This window comes from Colobus angolensis, unplaced genomic scaffold (genome assembly GCF_000951035.1).
Source record: "Colobus angolensis palliatus isolate OR3802 unplaced genomic scaffold, Cang.pa_1.0 Scaffold292, whole genome shotgun sequence".
Taxonomy (NCBI): Eukaryota; Metazoa; Chordata; class Mammalia; order Primates; family Cercopithecidae; genus Colobus; species Colobus angolensis.
This window is the reverse complement of record NW_012116177.1, coordinates 1,373,449-1,397,051: the sequence shown is the minus strand read 5'-3', so window position 1 is coordinate 1,397,051 and position 23,603 is coordinate 1,373,449. Positions and strand designations below refer to the sequence as shown.

At 37.0% G+C, this 23,603-nt stretch overlaps 1 protein-coding gene across 1 annotated transcript in view; it reads right to left on the bottom strand.

Moving 5' to 3' along the window:
• Positions 1-983: 983 nt before the first annotated feature.
• Positions 984-23,603, bottom strand: part of CYTIP (cytohesin 1 interacting protein) — a 29,103-nt gene continuing 6,483 nt past the window's right edge. Inside the window, exons 2-8 of the mRNA XM_011949197.1 lie at positions 20,746-20,795; positions 20,445-20,499; positions 16,834-16,936; positions 16,530-16,623; positions 13,317-13,386; positions 4,544-4,610; positions 984-2,112 (exon numbers count right to left, since the gene is read on the bottom strand). Coding sequence (XP_011804587.1) covers positions 1,646-2,112; positions 4,544-4,610; positions 13,317-13,386; positions 16,530-16,623; positions 16,834-16,936; positions 20,445-20,499; positions 20,746-20,795 — 906 coding nt within the window. The 3' untranslated portion in view covers positions 984-1,645. The remainder of the gene's footprint in view (positions 2,113-4,543; positions 4,611-13,316; positions 13,387-16,529; positions 16,624-16,833; positions 16,937-20,444; positions 20,500-20,745; positions 20,796-23,603) is intronic.

The following is a 23,603-nucleotide window of genomic DNA, read 5'->3' as shown; positions in this document are numbered from 1 at the left end:
ATGCACAGCTCACTGGATGTTTCTCAGTTCAAAGAGTTAATAGAAGGCAAGTCCCAACCAGAAATCTTTTTTTTTTTTTTTTTTTTTTTTTTTTTGAGGCGGAGTCTCTCTCTGTCGCCCAGGCTGGAGTGCGGTGGCGCCATCTCGGCTCACTGCAAACTCCGCCTCCCGGGTTCACGCCATTCTCCTGCCTCAGCCTTCTGAGTAGCTGGGACTACAGGCGCCCGCAGCTACGCCCGGCTAACTTTTTTGTGTTTTTAGTACAGACGGGGTTTCACCCTGTTAGCCAGGATGAACTCCATCTCCTGACCTCATGATTCACCTGTCTCAGCCTCCCAAAGTGCTGGGATTACAGGCGTTAGCCACCGCGCCCGACCTAGAAATCTTTTTATACTTTATCATTTCTTTGTTATCCTACATGCTTCCTTACGCTAACTTCTTTTTTCTCAAAATAACTCATTTCTTAATCAGAAGTTTACTTATATTTAGCAGTTCTACTTAAAGTGAAGTGTTTCTGTTTCTCCCAAACACACACACGCACACACACACACACACACACACACACACAGAGAGAGAGAGAGAGAGAACTTAAAATCAGCAGACTATTTATTACATAGTCCAGATTGTCTACTCTAGAATATAGGTAATGAACAGCTGTGCCACCAGAACAGAGAATTCATAGACTTTAATGGATATTAAATAAAACATGGAGTAATTGAAAGGCTAGAAGTAATGTGATACTAACATAACCAATAGGCAAAAGACTGCTGAGGTGATAGCTATTTAGAATATATGATATAGAGAAGTAATATGAAAAAATCTACAGGAGCAAAGTCCTTTGCCCAACTCTCACGTTTTGGATGTTAGACATTTGTAGAAAAAAAAAATCGCAAAGCTGTAGGATTCGAAGAGTTCTAGATTTGCCATTCATGTTCAGGCAGAACAAAAGTTGAATCGGGCAAAAAACATGACATCCCTATCCATTTTGTTTAGACTGACTATAAAAAAGACTTTATTATGATCTTCACAGCACCCATCTCAGACCACATCTTTCCATGGTTCTCATGAACCTTAACCCCTCCTATTAAATCTTATACTTCCCACTTTATTGTCACTATAGATGTGAGAAAGGGTTGATGGTCATCTTTGTTTACAAACCATTACAGGTTTGAACAAATTCAAAACTGCCTATTATTAAGCCTCCCCAGAAGCCACTGGGCATAAGCAAACCTAAGATTTTACAACTCACCAATTATCCTATAGAAGATAGTCCAGATTATTATATTCTGCCAAACGTTTATTCATACTTGACTCCAAAAGTTATCAATTATTCACAGGGATAATCTAGAAAATAAATATTAGTTTTGCTTTCAAAGACAGTACTGGAATGAGCAGGCACTTTCATGTTTGTTATATTAATTAACTTATTATTTATTTTCCCTGTCTGCTTAGAAATTGAGCTGTTCAGGTTGAAAAATGATGTAAGAAGCAAAAACTATGACACAACAATTTAAATAAAGGTCACTATTGCTGTGAAATGGGATGTCAGTTTTGCAATTCTTCTGCACTTTCCCACCAGGCTGGGATGTGGGTGAGTCTAGAGATATTTGTGAAATAAGCCAATTTGAAAGGACACCACAATCCGTCAAAAGCGACTTTCTTCCTCTTCCACAGCACGATGAAGACCAGGGATAAATTTCAGGAGTTGCTTTCGGACACTTCCCTTTCTGCTCTTCCGGGGCAGGGTCCCAAACATGCTTGAGAAGTTGCCCTCCCACAAGGGAGACATGGATCCGCTGCTGGTGTTACTGATGCTCCGGTTCCTCCTTGAAGATGACCTCCTCAGAAAATCATCCCCCTCCTTGGGGATAAAGCACTCATCATCTGTGCTTGTCTGCCGACTGAAGGCACCCCTGCTGGAGTCCTCAGACACACACGTCTGGTAGCCATCTTCACTGTCCATAGTCATGGAGCTCAGCCAGCTCTTACAGCTGCTCTCACTGGATAATCGATTCCGGTCCACAAGGGCTGGGCCTGGCCCAGGCAGGGGTCCAAACAAAGACAATTCATCCAAGTCCATGTTTTCCAAACTGGGGCAGTTAGCTGCATCACCTAGAGCACAGAGAACAAAATCTACTCTGAAATGGACCTGTACATCATTCCCTACAAATAAATACACTACATCAAAACTTCTCTTTGAATGACACAAGAAGGAGTAAGGGTGAAAAATACTTTTCACTGAGCTTTGGCGTGCACGAATAAGTAACTGTTTATGAGGTCATTTGATAAACCATATAGTAGGGTTTCATGAACTACTGTTCATAGACCAAGCTTCCATGGTCACAAAAATTATAATATTAGAATAAATTTAAACAAGATGTTTCATATGAGAATAGTTCAACCCAACTGACAGTCTACCAATGTGACATCTGAATCTCCAAAATGATCATTTCTTAAATTTAAATAAACCTGAAACCTTTTATTATAATTCTCACAGAAATGGGGTTCCATAGAATACACTTGGGAAATGCTATCATGATTTTCTCCATTTAGTTTCTCTGATTCTTAGGTACTGTCTTCTGAAAATAATTCTAAAATTATTATAAAATCATTTGAGGTATATAGAAAAAATTATGGAACAGATAATTCATAAGTGTTTCTTAGAGAAAGGATTTGTGAAATCAAATGTATCTTCCAACCTCAATATTCCAAGTTTCATTTTGGAATACTTAAATTCTCTGGAATGATACTGTACCCAGAAAGCATCCTTGTCCTCAAGTAAGTAATAATTTATTTGAAGAAATTGAATTTTATCTGCTTGGCTAAATTTTTTTCATTGATCCTTCACAACATACATCTGGCTCTTCAAACTAGAATGTTAATCACATACCAATACCCTGTCCATACGACCCTCCCTGCTTCCACACTAACTGAGTTTGTTGGGATCTCGCGAGAGAGAGAGAGAGAGAGAGAGAGAAAGAGAGAGAACTTGTAATACCAGCCTTGGAAAAACATAATCAGTAAGTGACTCTGCTTCAGAAAAAAAAAAAAATAGAATACTGCACACTCCAAAATGGTTTTATTTTGTACTGATTATCTTTACTGCTGCTCTCTTTTGTCCTTGGTTGATAATATAAAAAGAAACTATTTTTTCAGATGATTTGCAAGGTTGAGTACAACCAGCCTCACAGTGACTGGTCATAATGCTTTCCTTTTTGCTAATACAACCTACTTCATTTCATCTTGCAATAAGTGATGAATTTCTTTTGATTTGAGAGCAATTGCCTTATAGAATCACATGCCCTGGATGTTTACTATGCATCTAGAAAAAGCAGAACTCCCTCAATTGCTCAAAAAAATGTATACAACAATGACTTTATGAGGACCCTGACCTAACGATGTTGTCTATAATACAAGGCCGTTCCTATAGAACAGCAAGAATTTATATTCACCGGGCCATTCAGGATGCTCCAGAAGTGGAAATGAGGCTAAAAAGCCCTCACATCTAAAGAAAGTAAGGAGGTGGCTGAATTTACAAGGCCATAAAGAAGTTTTTGTATTAAATACTTCTGCCTCTCTAACAAACTTCACTACCCAAAAAAGCTATTATGAATTTTTAAAAAATATTAAATGAAAACATAAAAAAGAGAAGTAACTTGTTCATAAGTTTCAAACACTTCAATTAAAAAACACAGAACTTTATATCAGAAATCTAAGCCATAAATTAGTGACTAGTTAAGGATTAAATTGTTATCTTTTTGGTAAACAAATTGATTATCACTTTTAATGGATATTCTAGGTTAGAGACTTAAGCTGGTGCTATTTAAAGAAGAGATAACCTATATTTCGCACCCACATAGTGGTTTCAGTGAATTATTTGCACACAAAAGTTCATTCCTTTGGTTACATCTGTCGCACAGCAAATAGCAAATTAACACATTTTATACTCAACCCTTCCCTTAAAAATGCACTCAATGGCAAGAGCTATGCATTTACTGTTGTAATAATCTCACGCATTTCTGCCTTGGTCTTGGGGGCCATGAGAAAGAAATTCTCTGAATAAGCGCAACTTACGCAATTTAAACAAAAGATAGGAGCTCTACCCAAAAAGTGTGCAAACATTTCAGCTTTAATAGCTTCTAGAAACTATACAGCCCCGAGCCACGATTGTTTTCAGAAATGTAATTCATTCACTGAAGTAGAAGGAAAGTCAGGCAATCTTCCCCAATGATCTTCTAAAATCTCCAGGTGCCTGTTTTCGAGCGTGTGCATCCATGTGCATGTGCGCATGTGCATCTGCGTTGTGTGTGTGTGTGTGTGTGTGTGTGTGTGTATGTGTGTGTAGAGTAGTGGATCTGACTTGCCTTGACCCTCCTCCAAATACAGCCACTCCAGAGCTCATGCCAAAGAAACACAGACCTGTTTCTTTGACCAGCACTAGACAAATTTTTCTTATAATGATGATAATCTTAAAACAACTTAGAGGCAGAAATACTGAAAGAAGTAAAGTTAGTGTGGTTTCTGAACAGGAAATTGCATTTACCATGAAGCAGACGATGTTCCTGTAACTGCAGAGATCTGTACTCCACCCATTTTTGTTTCAAGGTTTGCTGTGAGATTAAAAAAAAAAAGTTTTTATTATTAGGAAACCCCAGTGAAGCTAGCAATTTAATTCTAGGTGTTGAGATTTGTCATTAAAATTTTTTACCTTTCTTCCTAGTACTACCAATCCATCTTATCCATTTAAAATATTTTTGCTGTATAAAAGGAGGATATTGGGCCAACAAGCTTTCTTTGAAAAAAAACAATAAAATATATTTTTATTTAAAAAGTTATTTTAAAAAGATTATTTGGGTCTGTGAAAATGTACTTGCTGTTTAGGCAAGCATTTATACTCTAGGATTCCCACATCTGTAGGATGAAGACAATAATAGAGCCTAAACCCTGGAAATGTTATGAGGATTCGATGAGTGAATAGATGTACAATTTTTAGAACAGTGACTAGAACTTAGTTAACGCCCTTCAAATATCATCATCAATATACAAGCCTGAAGACCTCTGCCTCCCAGGTTCAAGCGATTCTTCTGCCTCAGCCTCCCAAGTAGCTGGGATTACAGTTGCGCCCCATCATGCCCAGCCAAATTTTTGTAATTTTAGTAGACACGGGGTTTCACCATGCTGGCCAGGCTGATCTCGAACTCCTGACCTCATGATCCGCCCACCTCGGCCTCCCAAAGTGCTGGGATTACAGGCGTGAGCCACCGCACCTGGCTTGGACAGCTATTTATTTTCCACACCAAAAAAGAGAACAGAACTGTCTGAAATGCTTCCTTAGTGGGCTAAACTTAGAACACTGCTAAGCACCCTAACTTCTTAACTGCTTCCCTTCTTGGCTGCCCCAGCACACGAGAGCTGAGGCCCACAGTGGGAATTAAGTAGCTGCCACATGGGTCAAGACAGCACACAAGTCCTGGCCTATCCCACAGAGGGGACTGAGGCAATGGCAATCTAAACAAACCAGGCAGAAGGCATCTGAAAAAAACACAGCTATAGGCTCACTCTCTCCCATTCTTTATCCTCTCCTCTTCCCCTTCCTTTGCCAGTTCAGGTCCCTATAGCGAGCCCAGCAAGTGGGCACAGCTCAGGTTTGCCTGTGGACTCTTATGCCAAAGGAAAGACAGCTTAGTTGAAACAAGCAGTCCTTCCCACAAAGCAATCTGCAAGGAGTAGATGAAGGCTAAAAAGGAAGAGGAAAAAAAATGTATATTTAGAGAAGGATTAAGGGAAAGAAAATAATAAAATTGCAAGAACATCATTAAATGCTTGAGGGGAACATGGCTTACTCCTCAGTCTTCAAAGATTGAACAATAACTGGGCAGAATTTTCTAAACCTTAATACTAGTAACATTTAACAGCAACCCTTACGGTTGCCAATATAAAATTGAACAATAAATCAATCAAATGCTTGCCTCAGTCAACTTCTTGTTCTTTCTGTACCATAATATAGTCTAGAATAGCTATAATACTGCTTTGAGGGCTGAGGGCAGTGGCTTACATCTGTAATCTCAGCACTTTAGGAGGTTGAAGTGGGAGGACTGCTTGAGACCAGGAGTTTGAAACAAACCTGGGAAACATAGTGAGATCTTATCTCTACAAAATTCTTTTTTAAATTAGCTGGGTATGGTAGTGCATACCAGCTCTTAAAAGGCTGAGGAGGCTGGGCACGGTGGCTCACACCTGTAATCCCATCACTTTGGGAGGCTGAGGTGGGTGGATCGCCTGCGGTCCGGAGTTCGAAACCAGACTGGTCAAAATGGCGATACTCCATCTCTACTTAAAATACAAAAATAAGACGAGTGTGGTGGCAGGCACCTGTAGTCTCAGGTACTCAGGAGGTTGAGGCAGGATAATCGTTTGAACCCAGGAGGCAGAGGTTGTAGTGAACTGAGATGGTGCAATTATACCCCACCCTGGGCAACAAGAGCAAAACTCCATCTCAAAAATAATTAATTAATTAATTAATTTTTTAAAAAAGAGGCTAATGTAGAAGGATCACTTAAGCCTGGGAGGTTGAGGCTGCAGTGAGTTGTGATCATGCCACTGCACTCCAGCATGGGCAATAGGGTGAGACCCTGCCTCCGGAAAAAAAAAGGACTGCTATGCTGCCTTATTCCCAGCTTTTAACTATGCAAATCTGTGGTTATACAAAGGTAAAATTAGGGATGTAGGGACTATAAGGCAACAAGTACCTGGCATACATACCAACCCCTTTCATCTTTCTTAAAGAGATTTATTTCCTACAAGAGACTAGAGTTCAGTGGAGGAACATAGGGATAGGTCAAGAAAAACTAGAGACAGAAAGAAAAGGAAGTTACATTTCTGCACTTGCTATCTAAAAATACAAAGTCAGCGCTGGCCATATAGTCAATTTTTGGAAAAATACTGGTGTTGCAATATCTGATTTGTTGATTTGGCCCAGTCATTTCAGTTTGTCGTCACTTAAACCAAGAAAATACCAGTGTAAAGAGCAGATATGTCAGAGTGACTAAGGGTTTTTCAACTGTAAACAAGCTTCCCTGTTTTTCTTTGGGTCTGTTTCTGCCTGTGTTACTGATATCACAATTGTATATTTGGACATATCTGAGCTCTCATTAGATGAGAATTAAAGCACAAGTGAGATCTAATCCTGCTGGGCAGCATCACCTCACTGTGCCCAGTTCAGTGCCAGCTACATAGCACCTGCTCAGTAAATAACGGTTGAATGAATACATGAAAAAAATGGCTTCCTAAAACAACTGTCAGCTGTCACACATTGGTTCCAAAGAAGTTTCCAATGCTTTCAATCTACAGGATTGAAATACAGCTGAACATTTCCATGGCACTTTAGTACTTCAGTTGTGTTTTCACTGATAACATGATATTTAATTTTCATAACTTCCCTAAAAAGTAAGATTTGAAAATGAATATTCAGTGTAACAAAATATTTCCCAGGCACTACACACCCAGTAAATAGCAGAAGTAGATTACAAACTAGTTCACCCAGCTAGCCCATTGGATGTGCTGTTTTCATGTTAAACATTTGAATCATAGGTCAGAAGAAAGGGAATCCCTGAAAATGTGGATCAGAAAGGACCACCGTTTCTAAAGAAGAGTCCCTGGCCCCAAGAAGAGTCTTTGAGGGAAAGAATGCTCACTTACACAGGACGCACAAAGTAAATGTCATTGTGTGGAGGGGAAACCAGCCTGACCTTGGCTATGGGTCAGACCAAGACATTTCTGGCTCAAGAGATAAACGGAATCTCATAATTTCAAGATTAGAAACAGGACACACATGCAAGATAGAAAGCAGAATGAAACTTAAAGTCTTCTGGACACAGACAAGCAGAAAGAAATTTTTTGGCAATATATGGTTTAAATGCACCTATCTGAAACACAGGTCTGAGCCAGGTTTTCTGCTTAAGAAAAAAACATTGGCTGAAACTCCATCACTGGGAAAGGAGGCTGAGAAAAGCTGATGCTGCTGGCTATGGCTCATGTAGAGCTTGTATGAAGAAAGGCAGGAGTACCTAAGCACAGCCTCATGGCTTGAGCCAAACAGCTCACTGAGTCTCCAGGGAAGGCACGTAAGTCCCCAGACCTGGCTCTGGATTGGTAGCCTTGAAATGCTGAGTTGGGGCAAGCATCCAATTATCACTTTGTGCTGAAGGCAGAGGCTATATGCCATGCAAGGAAAGTAGGCAGTCTAAATCCCCAAATACTCACAGGTGTTTAATGATAAAAAAGATTTTAAAATTGATAATTTGTACATGGATTCTCTAAATAAAATGAAAATAGAAAAGTGTTCAAGGCCTGGTGTGGTGGCTCACGCCTGTAATCCCAGCACTTTGGGAGGCCTAGGCGAGCAGATCACCTGAGGGCAGGAGTTCACAACCAGCCTGCCCAACATGACAAAAATCCCGTCTCTACTAAAAATACAAAAAATTAGCCGGGTGTGGTGGGCAGCTATAATTCCAGTTACTCCAGAGGCTAAGGCAGGAGAATCCCTTGAACCCGGGAGGCGGAGGTTGCAGTGAGCCGAGATCATGCCACTGCACTCTAGCCTGGGTGACAAGGGCAAAACTCAGTCTCAGAAAAAAAAAGAAAAGTGTCCAAAAAAGACTTTAAAATAAGAATGTTTATAATCCTCTGAGAGACAAGATCAATGTTTATAAGAACAAGAAATTTGAAATGAAAAAAACAAGAATAGATAGACATGAAAAAGAACTACGAGATAATAACAAAGTAATTTTTATAACTCAATAGAAAGAACACATTCTACACAGAACAGCTAGCAAGAACATTTCTGGAGATGTTACTAAAGAATTCAGAAATAATATAACACAAAATATAAATAAAGACCTATGAAATAGTCATTAGGAAGCATGAAAGATAAATCAAGAAACTATGTCTAATATGAATTCCAGAAGATAATACAGGAGTGGTATAGAAGGTATTTTCCAAAAAGATTGAGTTGATAGCTTTCCAAAGCTAAAGAAAGTCTTTGAACAGAAAGAGCACTGTAAGTTCTACATAGTATAAATTTATAAATGAATCCAGAACTAATTACATTGTAGTAAAACCATAGATCAATAAGGACAAAAGAATATCTTAAAGTAACCAGAAAAAGGATTAAAGATGGCCACAAATATTGGTTTTCTAGAAGATCCAAAAATAGAAAATTCTGTAGAGAAAATTATCAGGAAAAAAAAAGAAGCATAAAAAGTGGTACAAGATGCAAGAAAAAAATGGGGCACACTCAAACAATTTTTGACAAAAATTTAAAACATCAGAATAATATTTTACCATCAACTCAGTTAATAAATTTAAAAACTTTGTTAGCAAAAGTATAAGTCACTAAAACTGGCTTTAAAAAAAAAACAGAAGTCCTGAGTAGTCTCTCAACTAATAAAGAAATTGAAACAGTACATTAACAGTATTTCCATCAAAAAAGAATCCTAAACCAAGATGATTCAGATGGTATTATTAAAATTCTGCCAGAAAATAAGAAGAGGAAAACAGGTCATGCTAAGAGTCTAGTAAACTTGATACCAAAACTTAAAAAGATAATCTAAGAAAAGAAAATTATAGGCCAGTCTACCTGAAAAATGAAACTATCTTTCAAAATCCTAAATAAAATATTAGAAAATCAAACCTGTAATTACATTTACAAATTATAAATTTCAAGGGTCAGCCAGGTTGGGTTTATCCTAGAAATGAAATAGTAGCTTTATACTAGAATATATTTGAATTTCATTCACATATAGACAGAATTTTTTCAAATGAATACATGAGAAGACCAGCTTAACAGATGCAGAAAAAGGTATTTAATAAAATTTAATGCACAAGCATTATAAACACTACCAACAAACTTCGTATAGCAGGGAGTCTCCTTACTCTGAAAGATAGCTCATTCCTAATAGAAAAGAAATTAGGAAGAATTTTCTTTAAAATCAAGAATAAAACAAGGATGCCTACAACTATGGTTTCTATTCATTGTTCTATGGTAGCTCCTAAGCTGTGAATTAAGGTAAGAAAAAGAACCAAAACTCATTCATAACAGATAGTTATTATCTCTACAGTAAGTCCAAAATAATCTACAGATAATTCATTAGAATTATTAAAATACATATTACTATTCTATAATTTAGCAAAGTGTTTGAATATAGTAACAGCATAGAAAAATTGATTTTACATGTCTATTAACATCAATCAAAACTAGTTTTTCTAAAGAAGCGATAATAAGAACAAAAAACATAAGGTACAGAGGACTAAGTCTAACAGAAAGTCTAACAGAAGATGTATAAGACCTATGTCCATAAAATTATAACCTTATTGAAAGACTTTCAAGAAAACAACAAAAAATGGTAAGATCATCTATCAATAAGAAAACTTAATACCATATGATGTTGTTTCCTCAAATTAATATATAATATATAACTATATTATATATAATTATTTTATTTATATATATATATAAATATATATATAGTGTGATCAGAGCCAGGAATGGTGGCTCAGGCCTGTAATCCCAGCAATTCAGGAGACTGAGATAGGAGAATTGCTTGAGCCAGAGTTTGAGACTATAGTAAGCTATGATCACGTTGCTGCACTCCAGCGAGGGCAATAGAGCGAGACGCTGTCTCCAAAAATAGATAAATAAAATTTGATATCAGTCAAAACACCAACATTTATTTACATATAATCTGCTTTTATAATTTATATAGATGATCAAAGGACAAAGAATAACTGTGCCCAATGTGATATCAAGATTTATTATAAACAGTTTGGGATAAACAAATTGACCCGTGGATCATATTAGAAAGCCTATCAGCAAATCCATGCATATGTGGAACTTGCTTAAAAATAGAGGTTTTACTGCAAGTCAGTTGAAGGGGAAAGGGGGACTACAAAATAAATGCTACTGGAAGAACTGGTTATTCATATGGAAAAAAATTAAATTGGAATTTTCCCCATACCTCATAATATATACAAATTTATTCTGGATGAATTAAGGACATTAAAACCTTTAGCAGAAAATATAGATTACCTGCCAAAAATAATTAGGAGCTCTCTCATCAACAAAAATATTAAAGGAGTAATATATTCAAAGTGCTAAGGGAATTAAACACCTACTTAGAATAATTCAATTACCTATCAAAACTCTCTTCCAATAGTAGCAGTGAAATAAAAACATTTTTCAACAAAAATCTACTTATCCCCACAGAAAGAAGTACTATAGCAAGATAGAAAGTAAATCTAGAGGTAAGGAGTAGAATGCAACAAACAACAGCAAACATATCAAAAGGTACAAGTTGATGTATTTCTTCACTACCAGCTATAGAACAAAAATCTGTATTTTGTACTTTAAAAAATTGATACAAATTCTCTAAAGTAAGTATAATAAGGAATATAGGGTCTTAAATGGGCATTTTAAACATTGTATGGTGCTCATGATGTTCTGGAAGAGGATGGAGATGCTGAAAAATTCATATATTGGTAAGTATGTACATTAAAACTTAAGACAAAAACATGCAAAGAATAGAAATTGCTTAAAGGAAGGAAATAATGATTTGTGCAAGTTAGTACTTTATTCCATAGAATATAACCCTATTTTTCATTCTTGTTTTCAATATTTCTTTTTTCTAAGAAAAGGTGAAAAAATTAAACTTTTCAAAAAAGATGTTCACTAAGATTATCTTTCTTTTGCAAAAACAAATTAACTTTAAATTCAAGTACAATATGAAGCATTGTTTACTCCTCATAAAAATGTAGTAACAAAAATCTTAGAAATGTTTTCTTTCAAGTCAACAATAAGATTATCATTATTTACAATATATTGATGATCCTAGCCAATGCTATAGGAGAGGAAAAATAAATTAGTTTCAATAATTGAGCTAAAGGGGCACAAAATTTTACTATCTGCAAATGATAAGAAACCTAGATGGAACACATAAGGAAATCTATAAAAAATATTATTAGAATAAAGGGAGTTCAACAAAACTGGATTTTTAAAAATTTAAACAAAATCATTAGCAATAAGTGGCTGAAAATTTAAAAGATTAATATAGCAAGAACAACAAGGAAGTAAACAAGAACGAATATAATAAGACATGTAAAAATACAGGAAGATAATTACACAATATTTTTGAAGTCCATGAAAGATCTGAATAAACAGATTGAGATCCTGAATTCAAAGTGAGAAAAGTGAAAGCCATAAAGATTTTAATTGCTCTCATTTATTTTATAAATACAATTCAATTCCTATCAAAATTTGAGCAGAGGTTTTTTCAAGGAATTTTATAAATTGATTCAACAAACCACAGAGATAAGCGCAGTGGCAAGAGTATCCAAAACAATGTTGACGAAGAAAGCAAGACTTGTTGATGAATTGGATGTGGAGGAAGAAAAAGATACAAAATAAAATCCACTCTCTTGGGCTCAATAATTAATAAGCTCATATTTCATGAAGAAAACTAATAAATTTCAGCTGTTGCTAAATAAAGCCAAAGTAAGCAACCTGCCTATAGTAAACTACAGTCTCTGCTCAGATTGGCTACCTCGTCACTCTGCAAGGGGGAGATTGGGATGCAGAGGTCACTGAGACAAACAGAGAGGTCTTCCGAACTATAACTCAGATGCATGAGTGAGGGTCTGGACTTCATGGCTTAGGAGACCCGCATCAGCCCAGAGAACTGAGAGTTTTAAAAGCCTCAAAAAGCCATCCCAGGGAATTTTCACTGAACATCCTGCATTATTTACTATCTCTTGGATGCTAATTTCTTCCTCCTTTGAAGTTGCTAGTGTATTTGCCAACGAAAGCAGATTCAAGGACAGTCACAGGATTGGATGGACAAGGTTTTTGTTTTAAGAATGAGGCAGAAGAGAAGGACTCCAAAAGAGGACATGGAAAAAGTGAAAAACCCAGGCCCTCCAACACACTTGGGAAAATAATGACCTTTTTCGTTTTAATTCCAAACAAAATGTAAATCAACAGAGATCACAGGTGCACTAATGAAGAGTTCTTCAAGTGGCATGCCTTCCTGTTGCCTTTCTGAGCCTCATAGACACACAGGAGGAAGGAAGAAAGTGATTTACACTAGTTTGCAGAATTTGATATTCCTCCGAAGGTAATTGTGCGGCTCTTGATAATTCAGCAGTTTAGATTCATCACGACATTTCCTTTTCAAGGGCTATCTCAGTTCCTCAAATAGATCTTTATTTTACCACTCACACATTCAAGGATGAAAAATTTGTCTCGCTGCATTAAATTAAATTACCTTTAAAACCTGCAGCTTTGCTTCAAGCTCTGTTCTTTTCAGAATCATTGTTCCATTAAGAGTCTCTATCCTGTTTTAAGAAAAAAAATAAAAAGAAGAAGAAGGTGGAGAGTGAGTAACATGAGTGATTCATTTAAATAAGTACCATATTATGGAGTACTACACTTTGAGCACACACTATACTATACTAAAAACGAAATATAAATGTTACAGTTCTCATGGCACTTCGAGTAGCTGGACCAAAGCCAAATCTTCTGATACCATTCAGAGAAAGAAAATGGGGGAAAACTCCCCTTGAGAAGGTGGCTATAAGAAAGGATCCTAGTTAATTTGTAAACTATAGCTTATTTTACAGAAGTCACTATGTGACAATGATGGCTGCTCTCTACTAGAATCTGTTCTTGTGAGGATGAGCTGAATGACCTTACTCACTTGGTAAACATTTATTGGGCATCTACTATGTACCAGATTCTAGAAACCATGCTGAACACAAAGGGCACAACAACAGAAACAATAGGCACTAGGGACTTTCACAACCATGGAATTAACATGCTACTTCTTCAAAGAGGGAGAAATCCTTTCCTCCCTCGGATTCTAGGAGCCTTTACCTCTGTAAATCTCCTTATAATTTTGGTTCTAGAAGAAACAGAAGTACAACTACTATGAGCTAATAACCTTCATATGATTCTTTCATCTCAAAACATTTAGTTTACAAACTCTAATCCTAGAATTATCGACTTACCAGTGTTCTGTTCTTCCTACACCATACACATTTCTAAAAATAAAATACTTGTTCCATTCTGAGTGATTTGATTTGTTCTGTGTGTTCAAGTTAAAGGCTTTTATTTTGACTACTAAACCGTCAATCTGAATATGATTTTAAAATTTCATTTGTGAATCACACACCAATTTTTAAAGTGTTGGTTCAGGTTCCTTCTTGTAACTAAGCTGTAACTCTATAAAGATACAAGGAATTTTTCAAGACATAGTAAAAGCATTAAATATGGAGATCAGTTTTCCTCTATTTCTAATAGCATCATGCTAGGGATAATCAGGTGGTAGCTGGCCAAATGCTCTCTGTTTTCTCCTTAAGGTGATGTTGACTCTCTGAGAAATAATGGGAATCCATATGAATCTGTTTCATTGGGATTGAATGTCAATTTGACCTGCTGAAGCAATAGATGTGTATGGGCAAAACTGCAACCATTGATTTGGCCATTTTGCCCAGTATTTGCACAGACTGTCTCCCATTTTCCTGAATTTCCAACAGTTACCTCATTCTACCACCCCTATTTACCCATGGTCTACCCTCTTCACCCATGTGGAACATGCTTTCTGACTCTAACCACCAGCAGTTCCCCTCAGACTCTGCACCGTTCCTCTCCTTTGGATCCAGGGTTCTCTAGAGCAAGAACACCTCATCCTTTACCCTGAACTCACAGGACCTGTAGAGTTGGACTCAATTTGTTACCACCACCATCTTTCATATCTACTCTCACAAACACCCAAAGCATCCTTTGAAGTTTTAGACCAGAATCACTGAAGAGCATCCAGCAGATTTTCTACTGGCAGCTTCCAAGGAGCAGCCATAGCTGAAAAGGACAGATCTTGGCATCCAGAGCAGGTGGTCAAATCTCAACCCTATCACTTACTGGTTATGTGACCTTAACTAAGCCCTCTCTAAGCTTCAGGCACTTCATCTATAAATAGGAATAAAATTAACCTCACGGGTGGCTGTGAAGAATAAATGAGACAACATAGGACCCACCTCAATCAGAATAAAACCCAAACTTGTTGGCATGGCCAAAGAGATCCATGGTCTGTCCCCAGGCCAACTCTCTGGCTTCATTTCTTATTATACTTTCTCTAATCCATCAACTACCAATTATACTGTCTTTTTTTCTCTCCCTTGTACACGCCAAGCCCATTTTGAGATCTCAGAGACCTCTCTCTTTGCCTGAAGTGCTCTTACCAGGAGTTCATTTGACCATCCTTCTCTTCATTTAGATCTCAACTCAAATATCGCCTCCCCAGAAAAGACCACTTTACACATCTAAGCCGAACTAGCAGCCTCCTTACCCAGCATGACAGGCCATTGCTGTTTTCTGCTTTTCTCATAGTAGTTATTAATAGCTGAAATACAAACATTACTTAAATTTCAGGCTTTTCTGAGCCATTTCCTTCCATAATCATTAATGTACGAAGAGAGTCTTTATCTTGGTCTCTCCTGAGCCTATCACAGAGCTGGCAACATAGTATTTGCTCAATAAATATGATTTTAATGAATGAGCGAATTTCATCATTTAACTATCCTAATAAGATTTTATTAGGTGCTAGTACTGTTATGGTAGAAAAATCAGTCAGACCTCTAACTGGGAAAGCCACTGTTCTATCAAGAAGTTTGGGGCCAGGCACAGTGGCTCATGCCTGTAAGCCCAGCACTTTGGGAGGCGAAAGCGGGCAAATCACGAGGTCAGGAAGTCAAAACCATCCTGGCTAACACGATGAAACCCCGCCTCTACTAAAAATACAAAACATTAGCCGGGTGCGGTGGCGGGCACCTGTAGTCCCAGCTACTCAGGAGGCTGAGGCAGGAGAATGGCCTGAACCCGGGAGGTGGAGTTTGCAGTGAGCCGAGATTGTGCCACTGCACTCCATCCTGGATGACAGAGCAAGACTCCACCTCAAAAAAACCCAAAGTCTGGAATATTTGCAACACATGGTGTGAGTATGTGTGTTTCAGGGTGGGGAGGGTTGAACAGACTATTCTTCCTTTTCAAATGGAACACTAGAAGAGAAAAACAGGTGGCTTGTCACATAAGAGGAAAAACTCAGCCCTTCTGAACTTTTATTTGTTTTAGCTACACAGGATTATATCAACCATGAAAACTGGATCAGTTCCTCCCAGTTTAAAGCGAATGTGTGCCAGTTTAATTGAATTTAACATAAAAAAAAACATTTTAAAGGCCATCCTTCCCACACAGACGTTTGGGCTATTGATGTCCTCTGACTTCAGATGTTGACAGTATGTTCAAGTGTGAGGAATCTTGAGAAACAAAAGGAACTGATAATGTTTGTACCCCACTCTAAAGCTCCAGTGCACTGCCTCCCCCTGTTTTGTGATGCTGAACAAAAAGCCTATTTATTCACTCATCAGGCATTATGAGAAAACACAACATTTTGAAGCCCTATGGGAACTAGACAGATAGTTACGTTAGCAGGTTTCCAGACGATCTGATCAGGTCAACGACTTGTTTGTAGGTAAAACCTTCTGTGCTCACACCATTGATATTTGCAAGGACATCACCTGGGAGATGCCAAGAAAAATGAGTGTTATGTTGGTTAGTTAAATAATCCTCCCTCCTGACATGCAAATGAAACAAGCAGCTCCAAGTCTTAAAAACATAAAGGAGCCAAGAAAACTCAAAGCAACGAATACATCCTGACCTTCACTCTCAAAACATTTTATTTTCTTTCTATTTAAACGATTCCTAACATGAGCAAAAATTTAAGTTACCAGCTTGCAGGCCAGCACAGTGAGCTGGGCTGTCCTCCTGTATTTTGCATATCAAAATGAACATTTCCGAGGAGCAGGCATTCTGATTCTGGGGCCTGTAAGACTGTAAAAATTAAGGTGATATATAGTTACTATTTAACAACCTCAACATCTATTTGCCAAAATTTAAAATGATGTCAACTATCATTAAGCAGTATAACAGGTAAGTCCAAAGGACAATTTGGAAAGGATTTCCACTATAAACTGAATCAAGGTATCAATTTTGCAATTCTTCCAGACAATCTGTAGCCAACTCCATTCATAAAGACATCTGTCATGAGAAAGAAAGTGAAATGAAAGTGGCTCAAGATTTTATATTTTCAAGCCCAAGATATCACCTGATGCTGTCATAATTACATATTTATTTTTAAAAATTGAGTTTCTCATTTCCCAATGGGATAAAACAACGATGGCCAAGTGCAATGAGAAAAATCCCTATGTGGTTCTCCCAAGCTAAAACACTCATTATAGGAGTATGAAATTGTACACATGCAGCAAGGAGACATGCCAACAATGATTATTTTAAATCAGAGTTCTGCACATAATGACAATCTGCCCTGCATTTATTCAAAAGTACTATAATTGACTCAATTACCTTCATTTCTGAGCACCCTCTGGTATGCCTGTCCTGAATCCTCACCGGTTCATTAGTCACCCGACTAAATTAGAAAAAGTTAAGCTTCGACTCTTGCCTCAATTAGGCACAAGAAGTTTGGTGGTGGTGGGTTTTTTTTATTTTTAATTATACCAAAACACTGAATAAATGTTTGCTAGATATAGTGTCCCAATGACCTATAACAAATATAATTTTCTTTTTTTCACACATTTAAATTATGAAGTCTAGTCCCACTTAGAAGCAAAATCAGTGTTCTGAGTAGGGTACTTCTTTTAAACATCTGATTCCTAAAATTAAGCTACATTAAAGTACTAATTCCTTGGGAAAAAGTTAATGTCTGATGTTCATTCTTTCTTATTCAATAATCCCTGAGGCACCACAAGTCAGCCACATGCAAGCAACTTCTAGAAACTTGGATCTGTTCACCTCTAAAGGAGTTCTATCTAATCTATAAGGCACTTAGAATCCTCATATCTTAAAGGTGGAAGGGACTTTAAAAGATCATGCACTATGTTCCCATCTATGTCAGAAACTTCATTAACAGCTTTCCTGCCAGGTGTCTTCTCAGTATAGCCTAGACCCTTCTGGAGATGAAAGACTGAACTAGTTAATGTGGTACATGAACAAAAGATATAACTGACACTCCTTTGGGAAACCACTGTTCTAACAATTCTCATTAGCAGTGAGACTCTATCCTCCATTCCCAGAGATCAAAGTGAGTACAGTGCAGTGGAAACATGTTGATTTACGTAACTGGCACCTCCATATATGTCCATATTGGGTGTAAAATTTGGTAGTTAGACACAGAAAAAAACAGAAACCCCAAAGCTACAGAAAGTATTAATTGGATACTTCTCTCCCTTATCCAGTCTTCTAGCTCCTACTAAGGGATCAGTGACACAATGATCACCTGCATTTCTTAGAGACACAAAGATCTCGTTGTCCTTTCTCATGCCCAGCGACATTCATTCTATTACCTGTCATTTGTGGATCTTCTGTTGGTACCAGGCACATCACTAGGTACATTGCATATATTGTTTCATTTAAAACTCCTAAGGACCCCACAAGGCAGTCATTGAGAGGACATGAATTCAGGTGTGCATGAGTCCAAATTCTGCATTCCTATCAGGCTGCATGATTCTCATAAGCAGCATAAAACTAGCTCCCATGGAGAACCATGGATCTGGTCTCTTCCAAAGTGTCATTCCTCTAGTAGGCCACATCTCAAATACGTACTCACACTGCGTGCACAATATGGGTACATGAGATTCTATCTGATTTTCAAAAAGTTCCCAGAAGCATGTCTCCTATTTGTTGACTGCTGCCAATCTGATGAGTACTAGGGAATAGATTACAGTGTGCATTTGACAATGGGGAGCATATACCAGAGGGAATTTACAGGGGTGTGGGTTCCTGCATCGCTGAGGTAACACATGCATGCTGCCATTTAGAGGTGCCCTTAGTTCATGCTGATCTACAAAGGTTCGGTGGTGTTGTGGTCCGACATAGTTTTGACTCTTGCTGCATGCAGAATAAGTGTTTATGGTATGGGAGAAAAACTTAAGAAAGTAGTGACATATAATATACATATATATATATATATGATGTCACTACTCATTGAACAATGAGTAGTGACATATATTATAGCAGTGTAAGAAAAATAAAGACAGGTGAGTAGTCTTTCATCTTGTTTTCAGTAGCCACTGCTGCACATCCTTGAGGATAATTCTCCTTTAAAAGGAGGCAGTGACAAAAAGCAGTGTCTCTACAACAGAATAGGGCGTAGTTCATACGACTGGGGAATAAGAGGGAGTACTATGCTTCTAAAACCTAATAGATTTCAACAATTACTGTGGTGAATTACAGATTTCACCAAATTTAAAAGTAGAAGAGTTCAGAAAGTGGAAGCAATCCTATTTTCAAAGTGCCTTCTCTGTCTTCATTGCAGCTAGAGTTCCATTTTGTTTCTTTACTCATAAAACATGTTTTACTTAGCAGTTTCCTGTTCCTAATCTTAAAATACACACTGACTTTCCAATTGTGGGGCTGATATCACACCAAAGTTTTCTGAAAGCAGCACTAAAGCTAAGATCTAAAATCTGATATAGAGTGTAAGAATATGATTATGCAAAACACATCCAAAAGACATGCAAACGTACTATGAAAAAAAAAAAAAAAACAGAAATGCTTAAGCTACTACTGTCACACTTAATTGGGTTAGATTTCATTTGACCTACCTCACCCACTTTACAAATGTGGTCATGAAAAAGCAGACAGCAAATAAGCAATGAAATTCTTAGGCAATTATGCTGAAACTTACAAAGACTTAAAAATTTCCTACAGCATGAGGCAATCTGCAAGTAGAGCCAAATGTTCTCAAGTGTTTCAAATAACAATTATAAAGCATTGTCATTAGGGAAAAAAAAGCTACAAGTTTCTCATCATGTACAATATGAACTCTTTAGCAGCAAAACGCACCAGGAGCTATCCATGAATATATGCATTCCATATACACAGATGTATAGTCTTTCGAGTGTCTCTTGAATGCCAAAGTAAATATTTAAAATCTGATATACAGTATAACAATATGATTATGCAAAACACATTCAAAATGCAAATATATCAAATGCACATCTGTAAAATGTATATCACTCTCTTATCTAAGACCTGGCTGATACCAACCGTTTCTGATCAGTCTGGGACTTAAGGGAAGACCGAAGTAACTAAGCACAAACTGTTGAACATATCTCGGGGGTTTTATGTTATCATCTTCAATGTTTTCCTTCCTTAATAGTACTCAACACACTGAAAAACTACCCCCAAACAAGCACACACTGAATGAAATCATAGACTCCATCATTCTCTAATCCTAACTCCATTATTTCTTTGCACATAACATGACACTACCAATGCCACTTTCTTCCTTGGAAGTCTAGAAAATGTGAAAACTGCCCACCTGAATTTCAAATCCAAATGTTTCATTATCCTGCTTCTCCACAGTAACAAGCTTTCTGTAATAAAAATGTTTAAAAAAGAAACTGCATGAAAATTAAAGTATCACATTTGGCACAGATTTATCATTAAAAATAACTGTCACAATTAAAAATAACTGACATTTATGTAAATTGTAGTATGTAAGATTCTGTGTGTGTGTCTGTGTGTGAGAGAGAGAGAAAGAGAGAGAGAGAAAGAAACAGTCTGGAGAGCTGTGTTCCTAAATATTTTGGGAGAGACAAAAAATAATTCAATCTCTTTACCTTTGAGACCAGGAAAAGTCACTTAAAGAACTTGATCTGGTCAAAGCAAGCTGAAAAATACAAAAAGCATATAGTTATCCCGGGGTCTTCAAGATACACTGTAAAATGTTCTAAATCTCTCTCTCTCTCTTTCTTTCTCTCTCTCTCTCTCTCTCTCTCTCACACACACACACACACACACACACACACACACACACTGAGACACACACACCCTGTTCTTTACCACCTTCTTTGGCCCAGCTCCTGGGAAATTGTTGCATAAAGCCAGCCATTTCCATTCTCTACATTCTCTAGTGACAGCAGAGGAGAGTAGGGAGACAGGATTCTAGGCATTCCAATTAAAAGATTGAAAGAGGCTTAGATAGTAATACAATGTGGCAAAAGAGTTAATATAATGTGGCAAAACTCCAGCTCCCAAAGAGAACTTCCTCTCTGGTCTGTATTTAAAACAGCCTCTGAAAGATTAACCATAGCAATTTGTAATCACACTGAAATCCAAAGAAAAATAGCATACGTAGAATGGCATATGAAACCCAAATACTTTATAGTTTTTGGAGATGATGATGAAATGACTGTGTTTACTATAATAATTCAACATGTTACTGTTTTTAGTAGGATAAAGTAATCTCTAAACAATCAACTCACACACACAATTCAGGTAAAACCAGGAACTCAAAACCTCACTTCTGCTTATGATTTATTTTTGTAGTAGTTTTGGAAGACTGAAGTGAAATTTCCAGCCAAGAAAGGAAAGAAACTTCAGAATAGTATAAATGGTATAAATAATATCACCTTCATTCCTCTGCACTTTCAGAAAAGATCATATCAACATAGGCTTTCAGGACACATTCTACCGCTGTAAACAGAAGAAGCATCAACAAAAGGTGACAACTTAATCTTTAGGAAAATTGTAGCAGTTTTTGTGGTTTTTTTTTTTTTTTTGGTTTGTTTGTTTGTTTCCTTGTCCAGAAAATGTTTATTAGCCCAATTCTCAAGTGTTGGTTCAAGAGCCCAACACATAAGCTACTAGCTAAACCAGGGTTTTTAATTGTCAACCTGAAATGGCTGTCATATACACATGAACACATAAAATATCAAGAGATCAATGCATAGTCAGTCCAGACAAAGCAAAATAAAATAAGGAAAGGATGAAAACTAGAAGGGGGAAAATATGTAGAAGATATTAATGCTTATGTGGCAAGTTACACAAATGAAATGCTTATTAAGACATTCATTAGGAGTGAAGCCTACACCACTGTAGGAAATTTGAATTACCAGGTACCAAATGCCAGCATTTTCACACATTTCCTGGAAGGGACCAGTGTTAAGAATTCAGCCACCAGTCCATAAGCTTAATGTTATAGAGAGGTGATCTCTTCTTGCCAATTTGCTGTAAATTAATTATATTTTCCTCTATTGTTAGTTCTGGGCTTCAACTCACTTATGTTGCAATGAAGACTGAAATAGATTGCTCAGACCCAAAAAGATTCCCTAGTCTTGCTAAAAAGTATCTCTTTTCAGTTTATAAGCACTAACTGTGGAATGCCTACAAGGATTGGTATGGTTTGCTGTAACCTGATTTTGTACTTCGTATGTACCGTTAACAAGGATAGTAACTATTCATCTAGTGGGCCTCCTTGCAGAAGAGAGCCACAAACTTGATATTTTCAAGCATTCTCAGTCTCTCCCTTATAATGTACTCATACTTTCTTAATCTATTTTTATTATCTTCAGCTGCTTGTTTTCCACCCTTAATTCAAATTATATAATCATAACTAGGGATTTTTTATTCTTTTTATAAAAAAAGTATCTTATACCTCCACAAATAAGGGCTTATATTTTTAAAATATTACTCTTGCTATCAGTATTCATCATATTATTCAAATATCCATATACAGAGAGCTTATATATGTATACATATATGTATATATTTATATGAAATGCATACTGGATCAAATACTTCACATCTGTACATAATCATCTGTGTGATTTGGGCCTCTTGGGGAATGTTATTTGTTTTACTTTCTGCCTCAATGCCCAGCACAGGGCCTGGAATAGAATGGAAACTTAAAAACAGAGAAATAGATAAAAATATATAAACTACTAAATGAAAGTGGAAGAATCTGAGGTGGTTGAAGAGACAAGTTAAATATTCAAGTTCAGGAGAAATATGTAAAGATAGTCTTCAACATTGTCCTTTCTTAAATTCAATATCATGGAAAAACTCAAGGATAATCACTAAAATACATAAAGTAAAATTTAAAAATCTTAAATATGTAGCAAGATTTAAAAATGAAAGAAAACAGACAACTGTATATCCATATGCAGAAGAAAGAAACTAGACCATACCTCTCACTCTATACAGAAATCAACTGAAAATGAATAAATGGATCAAAACCTTCATGTAAAACCTGAGACAATAAAACTACTGGAAGAAAACACAGGGGAAATGCCTCAGCACATTGGACTGGGAAAAAATTTTATGAACAAGACTTTCAAAAAACAGGCAACAAAAGCAAAAATAAACTAATGGGTTATATTAAATTTAAAAGATTCTGCACAGCAAACAATCAACAGAGTGAAAAGACAACCTGTGGAATGGAAGGATCAACTGAGGTCAGGAGTTCAAAACCAGCCTGGCCAACATGGTGAAACCCCGTCTCTACAAAAATACAAAAATTAGCCGGGCATGATGGCAGGTGCCTGTAATCCCAGATACTCAGGAAGCCAAGTTGTAAGAATTACTTCAACCCAGGCGGCAGAGGTTGTAGTGAGCTGAGATCATGCCATTGCACTCCAGCCTGGCAACAGAGTGAGATTCCATCTCAAATTAAGAGAGAGAGAGAGAGAGAGAGAGA